This window comes from Ascaphus truei, chromosome 2 (assembly GCF_040206685.1).
Source record: "Ascaphus truei isolate aAscTru1 chromosome 2, aAscTru1.hap1, whole genome shotgun sequence".
Lineage (NCBI taxonomy): Eukaryota > Metazoa > Chordata > Amphibia > Anura > Ascaphidae > Ascaphus > Ascaphus truei.
In genome coordinates this window covers 402,564,325-402,585,277 of record NC_134484.1, presented here as the reverse complement: position 1 = coordinate 402,585,277, position 20,953 = coordinate 402,564,325, and the positions used below count along the sequence as shown (strand labels likewise).

At 41.9% G+C, this 20,953-nt stretch overlaps 1 protein-coding gene across 1 annotated transcript in view; it reads left to right on the top strand.

Moving 5' to 3' along the window:
- The window catches only part of VPS50 (VPS50 subunit of EARP/GARPII complex), a 269,783-nt gene extending 249,937 nt beyond the window's left edge, over window positions 1–19,846 (top strand). The window contains exons 23-28 of the mRNA XM_075587338.1: window positions 744–892; window positions 12,233–12,329; window positions 13,747–13,905; window positions 14,303–14,424; window positions 15,741–15,930; window positions 17,499–19,846. Of these exons, the coding sequence (XP_075443453.1) occupies window positions 744–892; window positions 12,233–12,329; window positions 13,747–13,905; window positions 14,303–14,424; window positions 15,741–15,930; window positions 17,499–17,618 (837 nt within the window). The 3' untranslated portion in view covers window positions 17,619–19,846. The remainder of the gene's footprint in view (window positions 1–743; window positions 893–12,232; window positions 12,330–13,746; window positions 13,906–14,302; window positions 14,425–15,740; window positions 15,931–17,498) is intronic.
- The last annotated feature ends 1,107 nt before the right edge of the window (window positions 19,847–20,953 follow it).

Genomic DNA, 20,953 nt, shown 5'->3' with positions numbered 1-20,953 from the left:
AGGACTTTCAAGCTAAATGTGTGATTTGGACAGTACGTCATAGTATTGCATTTTTGAGGATTATGAGAGCCACCAAACTTTCAGGTATCAGGAGTGGTCATCTTTGTGTGTTACAGTGGCATAGCTAGACATGTGCGGGCCCCCGGGCAAAAAAAAATTATTCAGGGCACCCTCATGTCTCTCTCTTTTCTCCCCCAAATGTGTCTGTCTCTCTCTTTTCTCCCCCAAATGTGTCTGTCTCTCTCTCCCCCCCCCTCTCTCTCTCTCTCCCCTCCCCCTCTCTCTCTCCCCCCTCTCTCTTCCCCCCTCTCTCTTCCCCCCTCTCTCTCCCCCTCTCTCTCCCCCTCTCCCTCATGTCTTTCTTCTCCCTCTTATGTATATCTCTCTTGTACTTCATTTTCTCTTTGTGTCTCTTCCTTCCTGTAAGCGTTGTGATTGCTTTGTTACTCCTGGAAAAGACTGATTGACTATAATTTATTTTTGGCTGGGACATAAATAATTACAAATAAAGTTGTAAACCATATATGTCCTTCATATGTCCATCCCTGGATCAAAATGTAGAAAGTAATATTTTGCTTTGCCCAGGAACATCCTACATGTTGATATTTCCAAGCCCGGCAATACGGGACTGCTTGGAAATACTGTACTTTCAAGGTTGAATAGGGAATCATTTTCTTAATTTCTGGTTACATTTTGAATGACATTGTCAAATTTCAATATAAACTGTTAACCTTTTGTTTCAGGAAGTCTCGGGTGAAAATGTTGGATCTCTTGTTTCTTCTGAAGAAAGAAAGGAGAAAGTGCCAAGCCCACATCTCAGCCACATGGTGATTTTAACTGCTAGTGGTACATTGTATGGTCTTATGGAAAGAGTTGTGGCCACAGAATCCCTGTAAGTACTTTATTATTTATACTTTCTTTGGGCTCAGTGATAATTATCCCTCTATGAAATGCAGTACCCAGGTACAAATTCTAATGGTGTGTAATTGGGCGCTCTTAACTAATATATATATATATATATATATATATATATATATATATATATATATATATATATATATACAGGTAAACCCCGTTATAACGCGCCTCGTTATACCGCGATTCGGTTATAACGCGTATTTTTTATTTTTTTTTGCACACTCTGCACACACACACTGCTCACACTGACACACACTGCTCATTGCTCACACTGCACACTGCACACACACTCACTGCACACACACTCACTGCACACACTCACTGCACACAGCTCTCACAATACACTCACATGTCAGCAGCCCACCCCCCCCCCCTCACATGTCAGCAGCCCGTTTTTCACGTCAGCAGCCCCCGTTTTTCACACACACACACACACACACACACCACACCTCTTGCAGCAGCAGCAGATCTGGCTGGGAGGACACACGCTGCAGTAGCAGATCTGGTAGGAAATACACTCACACACGCTGCAGTAGCAGATCTGGCTGGGAAGACACAGACACACGTTGCCGCGCACCGCAAAACCAGGGGGCTGGGAGGGAAAGGGAGGAGGGATGAATCGCCGCCATTTTTAAAAAAAAAAATGTTTTATTTATTTATTTAATTAACTTCCTTCCCTCCTCACTCCCTCCCTCCCGATCAGGCGCGCGGCGGCCATTTTTTTTTAAAATTAGTGCTACCCCGTTACTAACGCGGTGGTCTCGGGGTGGACCCCGAGGATATATATATACAGGGTATATATATATATATACAGTGTATATATATATATATACAGGTAAACCCCGTAAACCCCGTTTTAACGCGGTCCTCGGGGTCCACCCCGAGACCACCGCGTTAGTAACGGGGTCACGCTAATTTTAAAAAAAAATGGCCGCCGCGCGCCTGATCGTGAGGAGGGAAGGAAGTTAATTAAATAAATAAATAAAAAAAAGTTTAAAAAAAATACAGGTACAGGTACAGGTATATATATACAGGTATATATATATATATATATATACCTGTACAAACAAATAATTGTGTCTCAAACAAACTAGTGCATATAATAATAAAGTGAATATTAAAGGTGAACTGAACAATTAAAAATTGGTGATGTAAATACGTTATAAATATACCACACCACCCAATGTGAAATATATTAATTGAAAAGCAACTCTGACAAAACCCTTGAAATAGTCTGTTCTTGAGTCTATGGTATCCTGCAATTCTTCCAAAGTAAGGAGAGCGCAAATGTTCACAGCGTTTCCATGTAAGAGATAAAGAGACATAACATAGTGCTACCTATCATCAGGTAAATGAAATAATGGAGATTGGGGGGCAGTTCAACTCACAATTTTTCCCAATCAAACGTGCATTACAGAGACTCTAATCTCTCTCTGAACGGAGCAAGTGAAGTTGTAGACCACAGGAAGGATCACAGTGTAGATCACCCAGACAGGGTATGTTCTTCCCCCAGACGATAGTATACAAAAGAGAGCGACTCTTATGGTGTAGTACAGATGCAGCAGCCGTTATGCGAACAAATCTTGAAATGGATTTCGAGATCGCCCAGTGATCCTCACTAGTTTTGCCTGGGCAGACTATAATGGCCCATCGGATTAACACTGCTGTGTGAGTCCTACCCGGGTCTGCCTTTCTGTATTAGACGCACAGTAAGAGAGAGGCTGAATCAGTCACTCTACTTCGGGCCTCTCACAGGCGATCACGGGTGTTTTATTTCATTTTAAACATTACAGTAATGTAGCAGGGGGTCTCCGGAGCTGACCTGCATTGATTTCAAGTCTGGGGACCCCCTACTTCCTGAGAGACAGGCCCCGTTATAGGGTGCCGGTATCTCCTATGCATTGAAATGTCCCGATCACGTGAAATTAGACATTTCCATGAATAGGAGATACTGGCAGCCCATAACGGGGCCTGTATCTCGGGAAACAGGGGGTCCCCGGACTTGAAATCAATGCGGTTCAGCTCCAGAGACCCCCTGTAAAATTACTGTAATGTTTAAAATCAAATATCTAGCAAGTACCGGTGCACAACCCACCCCGTGCCCCCACATACTGTAAAACCAATATTTATTTTTATAAACACAGGATTAATACCACAGGCTGGCGGGGGTCCCCGGGTGGTCCCCACGGGTGTCTGCAGGCCCCACAGTGCACCGGGAGGTACAAACGGGTGTCTGAGGGCCTCTGGGTGGTCCCCGCTAGGCTCCGTGGCCTCCAGGTGGTCCCTCAGGTAGTCCCTGCGGGTACTCGGGGCCCCCACAGCTGTGGGGTCCCCGGTTCTTCCCCGCAGGTGGTCCCCGTGGGCGTCCGGGGTCCTCGGGGGGTCCCCGCAGACCTGTGATACCATTCCTGTATTGAAAAAAATAAACATGGCCTACATTTCAATTAATTCAGACCCCCCCAAACACATACAGTAAAGTAATGGGTAAAATAACTATATTATCCAGATATGGATAATAGATTATTTGCCAATTATCAAATACAACATTAGCCACGCAGCATAAATACAGTAAATAAAACCGTTCTACTTAACCCTGGCAATATGAAGGGCGTCCTCATCAGCATACTGCAGTTACCAGAAAACAAACATAGCAAAATACATTCTAATGGCCCTTAATCACCTTAGCGGTTAATAACCACTATAGTAATTAAGGGGTTAACTTACCCTTCCTCGCTACCCACCCGGGCGGCCTAACCACTCACCCCGGACCCACTATACCCACCCTGTACCCATTGATTGTTATAGTAGTACATCATACCCATATAATATGGGCATGATAAGCTACTGTACCAGACAATGGTCACTCTAATACAAAAGCCTGACTATCCAAAATACACAATAATAAAACCTACAGTATACAACACACACCTAAAAACCCAAACTGTACAATTCAAAGCAATAGGCAATGAATCAATTACATAAATAAAGCCACTAGCCAACCAATCAATTAAAGAAATAAAACCACTAGCCAATCAATTAAATAAATCACACCACTAGACAATCAAAGAATTCACACCACTAACTAAACAATACATTCAATATATAAAAGCAGTAACCAACACATCAATTCATTAATACATCCACTAGGCAACACATAAATTAAACCATTAGCCAACAAATTACATCATTAAATATAAACGCTAAACAATCTGTAAAAAAACTTTTGTTAACCAGTGTTGATATATTGTGTAAACATGACGACTTCTATGTGATTTTATCAGCTCTATAAATCACTTTCACGTTCATGGAATGCCTCTTGTTGGTATATTAAAGCAGCAGTCTAAGGCCTCGGCCATGTTCCCTGCTGGCGTGCTGAGGCGCGCTGAGGCGCAGGGAAAGCGGGTGCTTTCCCTGGCCTTGCGGTTGCTTACCGTCAGCAGCCGTCAGGGGGCGGGCACGTCACTGGCCGGGGGCGGGCCAGTGACGTCACGGAGCTGGTTCGCCCTCATTGGGCGAACCGCTCACGTGACCGGCCTGTCTCGCCGGCAAGCGGGGTAATTTTAAATTCCCCTAAGACCTGCGCTTCTGCAAGGGCACGGAAGCGCAGGTGAGCCCCTACTAAAGCCGCTCTAATTGCGGCTGTAGGGGCTCAGTGCTGAGCGGGAGCGCGCCTTAGCGCGCTTCCGCCAGCAAGCACTTAACATGGCTGAGGCCTAAGGCTGCGCTTATAGTGCCGGCGACAGCGACGTTGCGTCAAAACAAATGCATTGCCGCTGCCGCGTGCGCTTATAGTAAGCGCGACACGATGGCTTGGTCGCGATCGCTGGAAGTCATCTCAATTTTATTTTTCCAGCGACCGCAGCCTGACATCACCGTCGCGTCCAGGGAGCACCATTGGTCATATGTTAGTTGTTGTGCTAATGCACTGTATGGTAGAACAAATTGTGGAATTTAATAACATTTTGACCCCCTGATTCCCGAGATACTTATCTCCATAGGGGGTAAAAGTATATCCTTCATGTTTAAATGTCTCTCGTCACATGGGACAATAGGAAAATGCAAAGGAATGATGTCACAGCTTCCTATTGGCCTGAAAGATATGGGACATTTAAGGCACTATTATGATAGCCCTAACATGCCCCATCAGAGCTGCAACCTGCAGAGATACCGGCACCCCCCTACAGAGGTTAGTATGTCGAGAAGCAGAAGGGTTCACCGGAGATGACATTAACGCTGTTCAGCTCCGCAGACCCCCTGCTTTCAATTCTTTAACAACAACAAAAACTGTAACATGGAGTGCTGCTGTAAGTACATTGTGTAATTTTTACACCACTGTTGATTTGTCTAATTTAGGAAATATTGCAGTTCAGTTTTCATTTGAACATTTAGATAATTATTTGCCATTTATATCGTATTTAAATATTTGTGCAATAAAGACACTTTGTAACTTCAAAACCAGTTATTGTAATATGTTATTAAATATTTAATGCTGTGAAAGCTTTTTTTAATTTGTATACACATTGGTTCAGTAAAAGCTTTCTATTGACATAGTTACTGTAGAAACTAGGGAGACATTTACACTGCTGTACTGCATCATATTATGCACAGCTCACTTCAGTGTTGTGACTTGGACAAACTTCAATTAATCCACTTTAATGGTAACTTTCTCACAGAATTCTTGGAATATGTGAATATTCTTCTCATTTTAATTTGCATTTATAAGAACATGAACAACGCCATTGTAAATTCAATAGTATTTCTGCATAGTGCATCATACTCTATATTTGACTTTCATGCTGTATGACAGTCAATCCAACAATTCAGTTTAAGGCTATATGGAGAGGTAAAAATAAAGCAACAGATGTAGCCAAATTAACTTTCTCAGATGCTGGAAACGGTCAAGTAAACGTAACCGCGATATCCTCCAGCAACAGAGACTAACACTGCAGGTGGTCTGATAGAGGAGAATGCCCTTCTCCCTCCTCCGAATTCCATTGACTAATGTTCATCTGATAATGCAGCAAAATGATTTGCCATTGCTCTGTAGAATGGGAGTCGGAACATGTCTGTACCTTTGAGATGACCGGTGTTTACAAAAAGTGCTACCCATTTGGACCATTCAAGACCTTTTTTCAAGAATGAGCATACGTTTGAAGAAGGGACCAGGACAATCTTTGGGTTGGCCGTGTTCAAGCCACTGTAGCATTTTTTTTAAGCAATACAAACAGATTATATTTTTGTTAGCAGCAGATCCTTCAGAAATCACTATCAATAGATGTCTTATCATTTTTGCTCATGTTTCAGATACTTTTGCCAAATGCTCAAAACTTGCAATTTCACTTTAATTTCAATAAAGTTAAATAAATGAGGTTGTGTACCTATCGGGTAACATTACCCTTCCCACCCTTCATGCTGTTTCCTGATACACATTTTATTTACAAATATTAGGCATCAGGGGCACACTGGAACATTTTGAACTTTAGCCGAGGTTTCCAACCTTTTATTGGATAAGGAACCCTGTTATTATATTGTAAAAATTCCAAACCCTCTAATAGTGTGTGTGAGATCAGATGCATTATAAGGAACTCCAACTCTCTCTAATAGTGCGTCTGAGATCAGATGCATTGTAAGGAACCCCAACCCTCTCTAATAGCGCGTCTGAGATCAGATGCATTGTAAGGAACCCCAACATTCTCTAATAGCGTGTCTGAGATCAGATGCATTGTAAGGAACCCCAACCCTCTCTAATAGCGCATCTGAGATCAGATGCATTGTAAGGAGCCCCAACTCTCTCTAATAGCGCGTCTGAGATCAGATGCATTGTAAGGAACCCCAACTCTCTCTAATAGCACGTCTGAGATCAGATGCATTGTAAGGAGCCCCAACTCTCTCTAATAGTGTGTGTGAGATCAGATGCATTGTAAGGAGCCCCAACTCTCTCTAATAGCGCGCCTGAGATCAGATGCATTGTAAGGAGCCCCAACTCTCTCTAATAGCGCGTCTGAGATCAGATGCATTGTAAGGAGCCCCAACCCTCTCTAATAGCGCGTCTGAGATCAGATGCACTATAAATTCTTCTGTATTTAGTACAAGTTTCAAATGACCTTAACATTTCACTCTACCCTTTAGGGGTGCTCGGGGGATCCAAGGGTTTGTAGGAACCCAGGTTGAAAAACACTTAACTAGGCTAGCTCAATCATCATGAACTAGAGATTATGTAGTAAAATACTCATACCCTCCTCCCCATTTGTCCCCATAGCAGCGATATGTGTTCTATGGCCCATCTTATGCAATATTTTACAGATACCTGCCATGACACCACATATTCCCATTATCTCCATGTGTCCATTGCAACCCACAGTATTTATTTCCTGTATAGTCAACTGTCCCTCGTACACATGTAGCAGCCGGTATTGCTCCTGCCGGGACGTTGTAGAGGCACACACACATTGAGCACACACAATGTGCCAGCGATGGCAGACGCCTTTGAAAACAAACTAGCCTCATTCAAAGAAGGTGCACAGCTACAACGTTATTGCACCTGCTGGTTGCTAAAATGTCTGCTACATCTGTTTATTTATTACTCCTTTTGTATGTTGTATCTCTCCCCTTCCATGATGTCATGGTATTCTTTTCTGCCCCTGGAAAACATAGAGTTGGTGAACTCTTCGATAGGTCGAGTGGTAGAGGTCATGGCTACCCTTTCAGGCGCTTGTTCTCCTTGCAGGCTGCAGTCCGTGCGGCAAAAAGGAGATATCTTGAAGTTAATTTGCCAAAGTTTTTAAAAATCGAATAACTTCCTGCCAAGAAATGTTACTTACTATACTGTACATTAAATTCAGGTTTTGAAAAATTTCAAAATGTGAGTGCTGGTTATACCCAATGTATTTTGTAATTATGATTGAAAACAACATTGTGTTTTTTTTGTTGTTTTTTTTAAAGTCTAGCCATTTGTAACTTTTCACACAATGTTGCAAAAGTTTGTGGCATTCGATTTTATTTACCTGTGCGTCTCCTAATTTGCACAGCACTGTTTTTTCCAATTGCAGTTAAGGTTTATATTATCTATACTTGCAAGATTTATGAGTAGAAATGATGAAAGCATCTACTAATAATTCATGCTTCAGTTAATTGATTTAGCTTCCTAGGATATTAATTTAAAAGAGCAGTTCTACCTAGGATTTTTTATACAGTATATGTGAATCAGGGTGTTTCTGAGCCAAACCACGTTAATTTCCGCTCGGATATGCTCTCTGAGATACTTACCTTTTAGGGGTTCTGCGGGTAGCATGTCCAGCTGGGTGAGCAATATGGAAGGTTAAATCTCCTGTGTGAGGATTTTAACCTCCACAAGGAACCGTTGCACCTACAAAGGTAAGTACCTTGGAGGCAGTGGGTCCCTTAAGGGCTCAGCACCCTGCTACCCATCTGTTGGGCGGAGAGACATTAACTTTTAGGGAAGAAGTAGTGACTCAGTGATTAAAGACACTGACTGTGAGCAATGACACTGAGTTTGAGTCAAGGGAACCTGGTTCTGGTCCTGGTGTCAGCTTCTTCTGACCTTGGACAAGTCACTTTATCTCTTCATGCCTCCGGCACCAAAAACGTAGATTAAAGCTCATCTGGGCAGGGACTGTGTCTATAAAAAAAATATGTGCTGGTACCGCGCGCTTTACTGTAATTCTGAATTGCTTTGAGTCCCATTAGGAGAAAAGCCCTGTATTAAATAAAGTTATTGAAGTGAAACTTCTTTGCTGGCACCAACTGATGCAGCGGCCGTTATTCGAACACTTCACGCGTAATGTACATCGGAATCCCGATTTGAAACCGCGGGATGAATTCCAGCCTTCCCACACTAAGATGCGAGCGCGGCAAGTGCAGAAAAACCAATTTTAGTGTTCTAGGGGAAGGGAGGCTTAGGGAAGTACCTCTCGGTCCTTTTGGACCAGGGGGAATGGGCCAGATGAAGAGGTAGTCCCTCGAAACGTCGCCCCCCTAGCATACTTTCCGTTCTCCGTTTTTTGTGTATATTCCTTGTGTTTCATGTTTTTTCCCCTTTCCTTCTTTCCCACCCCCCCCCCCCCCCCCACCCCTCACTTTGTGACATGCCCATTTGTGATACTGGTTTCTGCAAACACATTTGATTTATTTCTGGTTCATTTTATTATTAAATGTTTATTCTGCATTACAACTGTTTTCATCATTTAGCTATTAGACAGTGAGTGCTGGTACTTACGTAGATTTGTTAGTAGCACAGTACTGTACACATTACAATTCATCCATTTTATTGCAAACGGAGAAAAAGAATCCATGAAATTCAAACAAAACATCCGCGATAAGCGCGGGTGCCTGGGGCGATTGGACGCGTTCATGCTGTGTGGGGAACAGCAGAGAACTCAAAATCGGCGCTGAGATGTGTTCGAATAACGGCCGCTGCATCAGTACAGAGTTTTGATAAGAAAAATCCCTTGTATTGTAACAAAGTTCCATGACGGAAGTGACGTCACTGCTGGCAGAAGAGCCCATCAGCGACGTGGGGGGATGGAGAGGAAAGAGACACACACCTTACAAAATCTTGCCGTGTCCCCACAGCACCGCCGGAGGGAGGAGGGGAGAGCACTGAGTGCCGTGTCCCCACAGCACCGCCGGAGGGAAGGGGGAGAGCACTGAGTGCCGTGTCCCCACAGCACCGCCGGAGGGAGGAGGGAGGGGGGGGGAGCACTGAGTGCCGTGTGCCCGCAGCACCGCCGGAGGGGGGGGGGGGGAGAGCACTGAGTGCCGTGTTCCCACAGCACCGCCGGAGGGAGGGGGGGAGAGCACTGAGTGCCGTGTCCCCACAGCTCTGCCGGAGGGAGGGGGGGAGAGCACTGAGTGCCGTGTCCCCACAGCTCTGCCGGAGGGAGGGGGGGGGAGAGCACTGAGTGCCGTGTCCCCACAGCACTGCCGGAGGGAGGGAGGGAGAGAGCACTGAGTGCCGTGTCCCCACAGCACCGCGGGAGGGAGGGGGAGAGCACTGAGTGCCGTGTCCCCACAGCACCGCCGGAGGGAGGGGGGGAGAGCACTGAGTGCCGTGTCCCCACAGCACTGCCGGATGGAGGGAGAGCACTGAGTCCCCGCAGCTCTGCCGGAGGGAGGGGGGGTAGAGCACTGAGTGCCGTGTGCCCGCAGCACCGCCGGAGGGAGGGGGGGGAGAGCACTGAGTGCCGTGTGCCTGCAGCACCGCCGGAGGGAGGAGGGAGGGGGGGAGAGCACTGAGTGCCGTGTCCCCGCAGCACCGCCGGAGGGAGGGGGGGAGAGCACTGAGTGCCGTGTGCCCGCAGCACCGCCGGAGGGAGGGGGGGGAGAGCACTGAGTGCCGTGTCCCTGCAGCTCTGCCAGAGGGGGGGGGGAGAGCACTGAGTGCCGTGTTTCCGCAGCTCTGCTGGAGGGAGGGGAGAGCACTGAGTGCCGTGGCCCTGCAGCTCTGCCAGAGGGGGGGGGAAGAGCACTGAGTGCCGTGTCCCTGCAGCACCGCCGGAAAGAGGAGAGGGAGAACGCTGTGTCCCCGCAGCACCGCCTAAGGGTGGGGGGGGTGGGCGCTGAGCGCGGTGTACTAGGAGATGGAGGGGGGGGGGAGATTCTGTACTATGAGAAAATACATGTAGCATTTTTTTATTTTTGAAAAGACTGACATTTTTAATGTATTATAAAGTACTGTAACAAGTGTTCCCCTATATTGAGTAGCACACATTGCATACTGTATTCACTACTGTTCAGAAAATTAAAATTGAAGAGGATGTTACTTTTGGAAGATCTTCCAGTCTCTTGAAAACTTACATTTAAGTGTAAGCTGTAATTTAAGTGTAACTTACATTTAAGTGTAAGCTCGGTAGCTTCAGTGGCTCAGAGCAATGTGTTCTGGGCCCCTTTGCCAGTGAAGGTTTTGCCTTCATTCTTTAGCTGTTTAAATGAAGAAAAAAAAATAGGATCTCTAGAAGGGGGGAGGTTCTTAGTGGAAATCCCTGACCCAACTGGAACAAAAAGCAGCTATACTGTACAAAATATTGCCTTATCAATGGTGGAGACTATGTGACAGACTTAAGGGTTCATTCATTAAGTGAACCAGTGAAAAAAAGTGTGTAATCGGGCACTCCTTAATTAGTTATACAAAGTGCTAGTGCATCAATCATGTGCATAAAATATAGTGTATAAATGAACTAACTATAAAAAGTGACCAATATTATATAAAGTGAACCAAGTGAACAATTAATAAATATAAAAATATAATTTCTACCACCAAATGTGAATAGTGTATTAATTGTAAAGCAGCTCAAACAAAACCCTTTTATAGACTGTTCTGGAGTCTATGTCTTGATTGTATTCTTCCACAGCAAGGGGAGCACAGGACGTTCCTAGCGTGGTCATGAAAGAATAAAAGAACATAACATAGTGTAACCTGTGTGTATATTGGGCTGTAAGATAGTAGCACTCACACTTTTTCCCCAGAAATCAAGCAGTACAGAGACTCTTTCTCTCTGAAACGAGCAACCTTCAATGGTGGTTTCCAACACGATACTGTGCCCATGGGGTAATCCCTCCTTTCGTGTCATGCAAAAAGAATGAAGACTATGTTCTTTTATTCTTTCATGACCACGCTGTGAACATCGTGTGCTCCCCTTGCTGTGGAAGAATTCATTCATTAAGTGCCAGTAGCCTTTAGTACCACTGAGTCACCCCCATTCTAAGCTCAATCATCCATTACTAGTACCAGAGTTTTGTCTGGCCACTCGTATGAGCAGAATTTGAAGACCTGTGTAAAATAGGCGCCCAATCCTCAGTCCATTTTATTTTTCAGAACTGAAAGCCGGTTTATACAGTATAATAAAAAAAATGAATTGCAACAATTTATATTGTCGTCATGACTGTTCAAATTTGAAATATGTGAATGATGTGTAAAACATGTTACACATCCCTTGTAGAACTATTTGCCAGTGTGACAACGGCATTTTATTGTTACTGTTAGGTAGTAACAAAGGAGGGTGAGGGAGAAGGTGGTATGATACTGTAAGTAGTGGAATATTTTGTTGCAGTTAGACCAAAAGCATTCGCTTGTTACTGTACATTTACTTCTAAGATCACAAAGTCCCTTCTTTTGACATTTGATGAAGGGTATTTTGCTTTCTTGAAAGCACTTTCAAAGCTTCTCATGTCAGCCGTAAAAGGTATCACAGATCTTTTAGAATGCATGGATCAAACACGAGAAACATTTGTTGCTTTTAATATTTTTCCAATACTGCAAATAATTCATAGCTGTATAAATGTTGTCTGTTTTCAGGGTATTCTTGGCTGAACAGTTTGAATTTATCCAGACACATCTTGATTCTGTGATGCCGGCAGCTAAGAAACCTTTTCTCCAGCAGTTCTATTCCCAGGTTAGAGTCTTAAGTAGGAAGTTCATTCACTGTGCTGAAACGTTGTATTTCCTTTACTGTCATCTGTCACATGTACATTAGCCAAAATGCATCAATAACAAAATCTACTGAAAGAAAAGCAAACTAGTACAGATGTGCATCAGTGAAACACCAATAAAGATAAATAATGCATATTACTGGTTTATTTTTGTTGTTATTATTATTATTATTATTATTACAAATAGTCTAGGTGGAATACCTGTGTGCTGGGGATGTTACAGAAGCATTATGATTGAATATGATTGAATAATCCACAAAGTTTAGATTACATTTCATTAAAATACACAAGTATTTTGTTATCTGACAAGAAAACGGCTATTTATCACTTTTGCATATACATTAATATCACTATTTGTAAAGATATGAATATTTTATACTACATAAATATTGTAATTTAGCATCTCATATAAGTACAAAACATTTAAAGCCAGTCGTTTTAAACACAATGTACCTCATCCACTGTTGGCAGAACATAGACTAGTTTAATCTCCAGAGCATTGCTGACCGTTCTAAAATTGGTGATGTTGATAGAAGTTAGTGAAGTAGAACTTAAATACAATGTACTATTAACGAAAGCTGCTAATTACATTTTCTGGTTTGTTCTTGGTATAGTCTCTGTTTATTTCACTGTTTCTTCACTGAATGTTCTGAATTTGTCATATTCATTTTATTTGCTTGAAAAGTTGTATAAACCTTCATTAAACCATTTGTACCATTTAAACGCAAGTTAAAAATGCAATCCAAGCGTCACTTTAAAAAAAAATATATATATATTTTGTTTTAATATATGTAGCCTTTGATTACCTTTTTTGAAAATTAATTACCTAAACTGCAGACCGATTCATTCTCCTGTAATCAATCAGCAAAGATCCTGCTTTCCAGGGTTCACTAAATTGTCTGCCTTTCAGTTTCAATCAATCCTTCAGTCAGTGTAACTCAGCAGCTACAATCTATTCTTAAATTACTAAGGTAACATTATCTATTGTTACAGTTTGCAGCTCAAACTGCTGGGAACATTGGCAACAAATGATCACAAACAGGAAAGTGTTACAAACATCTTGCACTGCTCAAGTGTATTAAGTGTGTTAAAACCTGCTATAGAAATCAAAGAATGCTCATTATATTAAAACTCATTACAAATGGCATTGAGTTTAATTTAAAAAATAAAAAAAAATGTAGTAAGTATTACAGAGCTGATTTATTTAAAAAAAAACACATGTAGGATTTTGAATGGATTTCTCCTTTAAAACCAACTATTGACTAGTACTGTTAATGCAAATATGCTATGATATTATTTTTCATAGTGTAACATCATCATTTGTATTTGTTTCTTCATTTCTACTAGTTTGTGTTGTACTAATTCTATTTTTTATTTCAGACTGTGTCGACCGCTAGTGAGCTCCGCAAACCAATTTACTGGATTGTAGCTGCAAAAGCTATTGATTATGAACAATTGTTGCTTCTTATGGCCAATGTGAAATGGGATGTAAAAGAAATCATGTCACAACACAGTTTATATGTTGATGCACTTTTAAAGGTATTGTTTTTTTTTTTTTTTCATTTTTGTAGGAGTCCCACGTAACTCACAAAATATGTAAACAATTAAATGTAAGGCCGCGACTATAGTTGCATTGGCTGAACCGCGCATGTGACCCAGCCGCCGCGCGGCAAAGAACAATTTTTGTCTTGTCGACAATCGCGCATGCGTTGCGCTTCAGCAGTCGCGCACTCTATGGGCGGCCTCATAGAGAAGAGGTTTGTTGTTCACGCGTGCCGTTGCTGCCACTATAATCGTGGCCTAATTTGTTTCTTTAATCAAATAATCCATGGCTCATTCAGTGCTGATATGGTTAAAGTGTCTTGTATGTTGCAGCATCTTTTTCAAAAGATTCCTCTGCTGATATCCCTATAATTGTGGTATTATATTCTAATAGGAGTTTGAACAGTTTAACAAGAAGCTAACTGAGCTTTCCAAGCATGTACGGATTCCTTTGCCAGTTTCAAATATTCTTTGGGAACATTGCATCCGACTAACCAACAGAACACTTGTTGAAGGGTAAGTACTGTAATGTGCTTTTACTTGATCCGTCCATTTTCAGTATTTCTAACATTTTAATGTTTTGCAGTCACTTAAATGCATTGTTGCCATTTAATCAATATCATTTATGTGACTACTTGTAAGTTGTAGGATACCAGGGGTTATTAATTAAACTGCAGTTGTGCCAATCGAAAACTCCCATTGAAGTCAAACGTTCTTGAGAAATACTTTACGCCGGTAAGAAAAACAAGAAGCTCCCACTCCCCCCTCCCTATATAAACTGATAGAAAGCCATGAAGTCGTGTGCCAGTGACGATTCTGTTTTGTAGAGTGAGGACTCATATTGTTTCTCTGAGATAAAGGCCCCATGACCGTCATAGACTTTCTGCTAATTTTCTTCGAGCGATCATGTTCTGAGCTCCAAATCAGCAGAGGAACGGAATCATCTATGATAGCTGCAGCCCCTCTGGCACTCAAAGGGTTAAACACTGGGAGATAATACTGTCAGTATGTCTGGATCCGGGAGGACTGAAGCTCAAAATATTGTGTCTTTGTTCTGTGAAGCCCCCTGGTTTAGATTAAGTGTAAAAAATAGGTAAAAACATGTTGACCAGCATTTTTTTTTACTGCTGTACTGTAACCGGGTGGTTTTAAATTGGTAATCCTGGTCATTGATAATAATTCAATTACTTGTATCTTCAACCCTAATTCAATAGGCAATTGGTGTCAGGTTTAAACATTTTTCCTTATGCTATACCCTGTATTTGCTAATGTCGCACATATACATCCATGGTCTGAACCAGCACTTATCAGATCCGGTGACATGCTCTTGTTTTGTAAAGTGAATAAATGGGATTCGGGGATTAGGTCTGAAAACTATGCACTAACATCTAAACAAAAACATCAGACTTTTAAGAGTTAAAGTGCACTGAAATCTCATAATGATGGGTGGGGCCCTCATCAAATGAGTGAGTCTTGGCAACTCGGGTTGTCAGAAAAAGTTTAAAGACTGTTTTTATTTAATATAGTTAATATTGTAAAATATAAATTCAGATCCATGAGTGGCTTTTAAAATACCTAAATCATATTAAAGAAATGAAATGCAACACACCCAAGAAAGTTTGTTGAACCTATCAGTGCCTTCTACTGGAAGAACATTAAAGCCAACTAGAAATTGTAAATATGTTAGATGTGCTCACTTAATGTTTATAGTTTCGTAGGTCTTTTAAGTCAAAAGATTAAGATCACCATACATGTTGTAATGTTCACAATTCATTCTATAATCAATGTACTGTATTCCTCTCCTTTCATTCATTTTTATCCTTTGTCCTTAGTTATGCAAATGTCAAGAAGTGCAGCAATGAGGGGCGGGCTCTAATGCAACTGGATTTCCAGCAGTTCCTAATGAAGCTAGAGAAGCTCACAGACATCAGGCCAATTCCTGATAAAGAGTTTGTGGAGACTTACATTAAGGTCTATTACTTGACTGAAAATGACATGGAACGTTGGATCAAAGAGCACAGGGTAAGGCTTTTTATTCACAAAATATACAGCTACAAAACATGGAGATTCTGTTTTGAAAAATAATTGTCACTTTTTCCCTTGTTACACCAGTGTCAGTCAGTGTTAAAGTTAGTGCTTCCTTTTTCTGGTCTACTATTGTCAGTTGCTCCTCTTTGGTATTGTATACAGGCATACCCCGGCTTAAGGACACTCACTTTAAGTACACTCGCGAGTAAGGACATATCGCCCAATAGGCAAGCGGCAGCTCACGCATGCGCCTGCTAGCACGTCCTGAACAGCAATACCGGCTTCCTACCTGTACCGAAGCTGTGCGTAAGCGGGGAGACTATAGAGCCTGTTACACATGCGTTATTTACATCAGTTATGCACGTATATGACGATTGCAGTACAGTACATGCATCAATAAGTGGAAAAAAAGGTAGTGCTTCACTTTAAGTACTTTTTCGCTTTACATACATGCTCCGGTCCCATTGCGTACAATAATGCGGGGTATGCCTGTATAGTGATGCAAGTCATTTGTAATTAATATCTCTGCTTCCTCCTTATCTATCCATTTCACCATGAGAGGGACCAACAGTAAAAAAAACAAACATTATAATAATCCTTATCCTTGTGCTATTAATATATTTCAAGCGCTTGTCTTTGCTATTTTGAGTGCCCCTCTGCAGCCTTTGTTACATTCCTACGTCTCTTTAGAATTCAGTAATTGGAATGCCTTTTTCGTCCTTTCAGTGCGTGTGTGTGTGTGTGTGTGTGTGTGTGTGTGTGTGTGTGTGTGTGTGTGTGTGTGTATATATATATATATATATATTTCAAGTGCTTCATGCTTTGATGGTATAGATCAGGGGAGCACAAACTCTTTCAACTGCGCCCCCGTGCCTGTTCCCCCTCGCTTCCGCGCCCCTCTCACCTCGCTTGGCGGCGTCAAATGACGCTGTAGGGTCACGCGACCCTGTTACCATGGTGACGCCGTGGGGCATGACACCGTGGCGTCATTTGATGCCGCTTTGCCATGGCGACGCATCACACCAGTGCGACTTAACACCGGTAAGTTTGTTGCAGAGGCCTCACGCGATCCCCTGGCATTTAATTTTAATGCCTCGGGGAAGAGCGCGGGACCTCTGCAAGCGCCCGCGCCCACCCCACTTTGCGCACCGCTGTTATAGATCATTGGATATTTCTATTGCTTCCGGGATTTTAATCAGGACGTTGCATTTACCAACACTTTCTACAGTTAAGTCCCTCCCTAACAAGGATTACCTATTGTAAAAAATTTCTATCTTGCGCCAAATCTTATATTTGCCATATATACATACACATCAGAAATATGTAACAGCACATTAAATAATGTCTATATATAATGACTTACATTAGTACATCCATTGTCATTAAAATATAAAGAGAAATGGCTATTCTGCAAAAATGCACTATTTTGCTTATTAGCTAATTCTGAATTTTCTAAGAGTAAATGCAGTTGTTGCAAAGTGTCTTGGAATAAAATATGTCCATGTAAAGTGCTATGTTCATTTCATTTGTTCTATTGTTTTGTTTGTATTTATTTTATACAGGAGTACTCAACCAAGCAGCTGACAAATTTGGTGAATGTTTGCCTGGGGTCCCACATCAATAAAAAGGCAAGGCAGAAGCTTCTGTCGGCTATTGACGACCTCGACAGGCCAAAAAGATAATCACCCATGAGACCCTTTTCAGTCTGCACGGCTTGGCACAGCATGATAAGAGCTGTCATGGGATATTGACACATGCCTTGACTAAAAAGAAATATTAAAATACTGTATATGCATGTTCTTTCTTATCTGGAAAAGTAACATGAGTTCATTTTATTTTAATACTTTTTCTTGTAATATAGAATTGTTATATATATATACAACTTTCTTTTATTTCCTAGAATTTCCAATTGGTCATCATGAGATCTGGAGATGGTTCCCTTTTTATAACCAATTAAACATTATTAAATGTGTGCAGTCTTTCTACTATTGGCGGAAAAACTTGCAAGTCTCTTCTTTGTATTTAAAGAAATACCTTTCTCAAACAGAAAGAGACTGGCGCAGCATCCAATGCAAACAAGTGAAAGGGTTGAAGATCTGTAAACCCCCAGAAAAAGTTACGGGTTATACTGAACTTCTAAAGCTTATTTATTGAGTATGTGAAAACATGATATAGGTTAAGGACCATAATTACTAAGTAGTGCTATTCTACGAGACACCTTCCAGTGATGCATACACCTTGTAACCCTTTCAAGTGACGGGGCTGCAAAGTTTTTTTGCCGGATCAGAAGAGGCGTTTTGAAATAGCACAGCTTTCTAATATTTAATAAATGAATTAGGTAGATGATTGTGATCTACAGTAGCAGGTAAAAAGAAGATAATTTGACGTTTTTAAAGATATTGTATAAAAATATAATTATCGGCTTCAACAGTCTCCATCCAATTAAATCGATTTGCACTAACTTTGAAGATTTAACCTAGGTATTGTATACAGTATAGGTCCACGTATTGCAGGAACTATTGCACTCACCAGATCAATCTCCTGGTCCTTTCACCGGAAATATCTTCAATGGTGCTGGTAATGAGGCTGAAACGTGCTGCCCTAAATCACATAAATAAATCCACGGCCCTCCTCCGCATACAGTACAAACTCATATCCAACACAAGTAATGCATGTAGTAATTGCTTTTAGTTGCAGAGATGTATGAAGATCACGCAGTGTTTCGGGGGTAACCCCATCGTCTGGTGCAGACCTAACAAAGGAGTTACCCCTAAAACGTGTGATCTTTATACATCTCTCCAATTAAAAGCAACTACTACTTGCATTACTTGTGTTGGATACAAATTTGTACTTCATGCGAAGGACGGTTGTGGATTTATTTATTCTATACAGTATGTAAGAGCAGCTCCACCCAAGTGGGCTTAGTAACATTGAAGATTATTTGTGTTTCTCATGCTTGGATCTTTATAGAACTATAATTTAGCTGCATTCCTCCGAATAAGGCCCTCTGTAGGGTAACTGTGTGCCAGAACTATATTTATTTCCATGAAGTAGTTTGCAGAATTTTTCACTTGCATATTTTATAAGGTATGTTCTAGCAAACAGAGTCATGCAATACGTATTTTTTGACCGCCAAAAAAACTCGTAGATACTGCTGGTTAACGAAGATTAAAATTAAACAAGTGCTCATTTAAATGTAACCATGCTTAAATTTGGGATTTGCATTTCAGTCTTTAAAAGATCTGTTTTCATTCTGGGATCAATACCAGTGTCTGAGTGCTCTTTAGAAAGGTACTAGAAAGCAAGGACTGCACCTTTTATTGCTGCAATACTGTAGCTGTGTTATCAAGACTTGTTTATACTGCTGTCAAATTAATATTGCTTTACGTATTACTGCAATATAAAACATATGTATATTGTGAACAAGAGCATTCGGTGGGTTATTTAATCGAAAAGCTTCTACATAAAATAATTGTTTTTATAGTTTTGTGTATTTGACATAATTATGGAAGTGTGTGGGGGGAGGGGTGGGGGGTGTTCTTTAGGAGTAACGTGATATGTCTGTCAAATGTTTTTTTTTTTCTTAATCTCCTTAAACTCATCTGCTCACATGTAACGTTGATAAGATTTGCATTGCAGCGCTTTCAAACTATGTTGAACTGTCACAACTAAATTAGAATGTTAATTTAAAAAAAATCTCTGCCCGGTCGAGTAGGGCCCGAAAAACCGGGATATGTCTCACGAGCTGACATACGGTACTGTCTATAGCGGAGATTTACACTAAAAATGAATGTAATGTATACTGTATTCTGTATCACCTGTCTGGAAAAACTGCAATAAAATTTAAGTTACAAAAAAAAAAAAAAATTCTCTGAAAACAATGGTTATATAATAATAAAAACACTAATGATGAAACCATAAGAATGATTTCTTGTTTTAGTTTCCAGGAGCAATAGGTGTGAGTTGCAACGAAGGTCAGAAACACAGAGCTTTGTTAAATTAGGCCTTAAATCATAATTAAAAAGCTATTTATATTCAAAGACAAAGGGCGTTTGCCTCATTAGCACAGGCTTAATGTCATGTTGTTGTAGAGCAACGTTGCGTTGGCTTCGTATAATTAGGGTGACAGTATTTGTCCCGGAAAAAAACAGGACAAATGTCACACATGCGCGCAGAGCACTTGCCGACCGTGCGTGCGCGATCACCACTTGCTGACTGTGCGTTGCATGCGAAATTGGCACTTGCCAGTCGCTCATGCGCGATCGGAGCTTGCCGGTTGCGCATCTGCATGAGCAGTTGGCAAGTACCAATCGCGCATGCACAGCCGGCAAGTACCAATCGCGCATGCACGGCCGGCAAGTACTATTTGCGCATGTGCACGAGCAGTCAGAAAGTGCCGATCGCGCATACACTGTCTGCAAGCGCTCTTCGCGGGTGCGCATTTGGCGCTCGCCGGGGAATCCAAAGACCAGGACAGCACCAGAAAAAGTCTGGACAGAGCCCTAAAAACCGGGACTGTCTGGCTATACCGGGACATCTTGTCACCCCACCTATAACACCATAATACCGCTATATAAGTTAATTCATAGCTAACTATGGTGATACACCCATCCAGACTCTGTAAAACCCATATTTCAGAGTCGGAATGTGAGTAACGTGAAGTTTAAGTATGATCTAACTCAGCGGTGTGCAGACGGGCTGGGGGGCGTGGTGGTTGCAGAGGCCCCAAACTCTTCCCCACAGCATTTAAATGAAATGCCTGGGATCGTGTGAGGCCTCTGCAACCCATTACTTACCGAGATTCAGAAGGCTGCTGACTCATCGCCATGGCAACGCGGGGTCATGTGGCATGACGTCACATGACCCCGTGGCATTCAGTTTGAATGGGACTGCCAGGGACCCCCGCTGTTAATCTGATGGGCCATTAATCAATGCAGAAATGCTGGGGCTAGTTTAAGGCATGTATCCAGAATGTACCTGGGTCTTTTTGGCGATTGCCACTGGTTTGTGTTAGAAT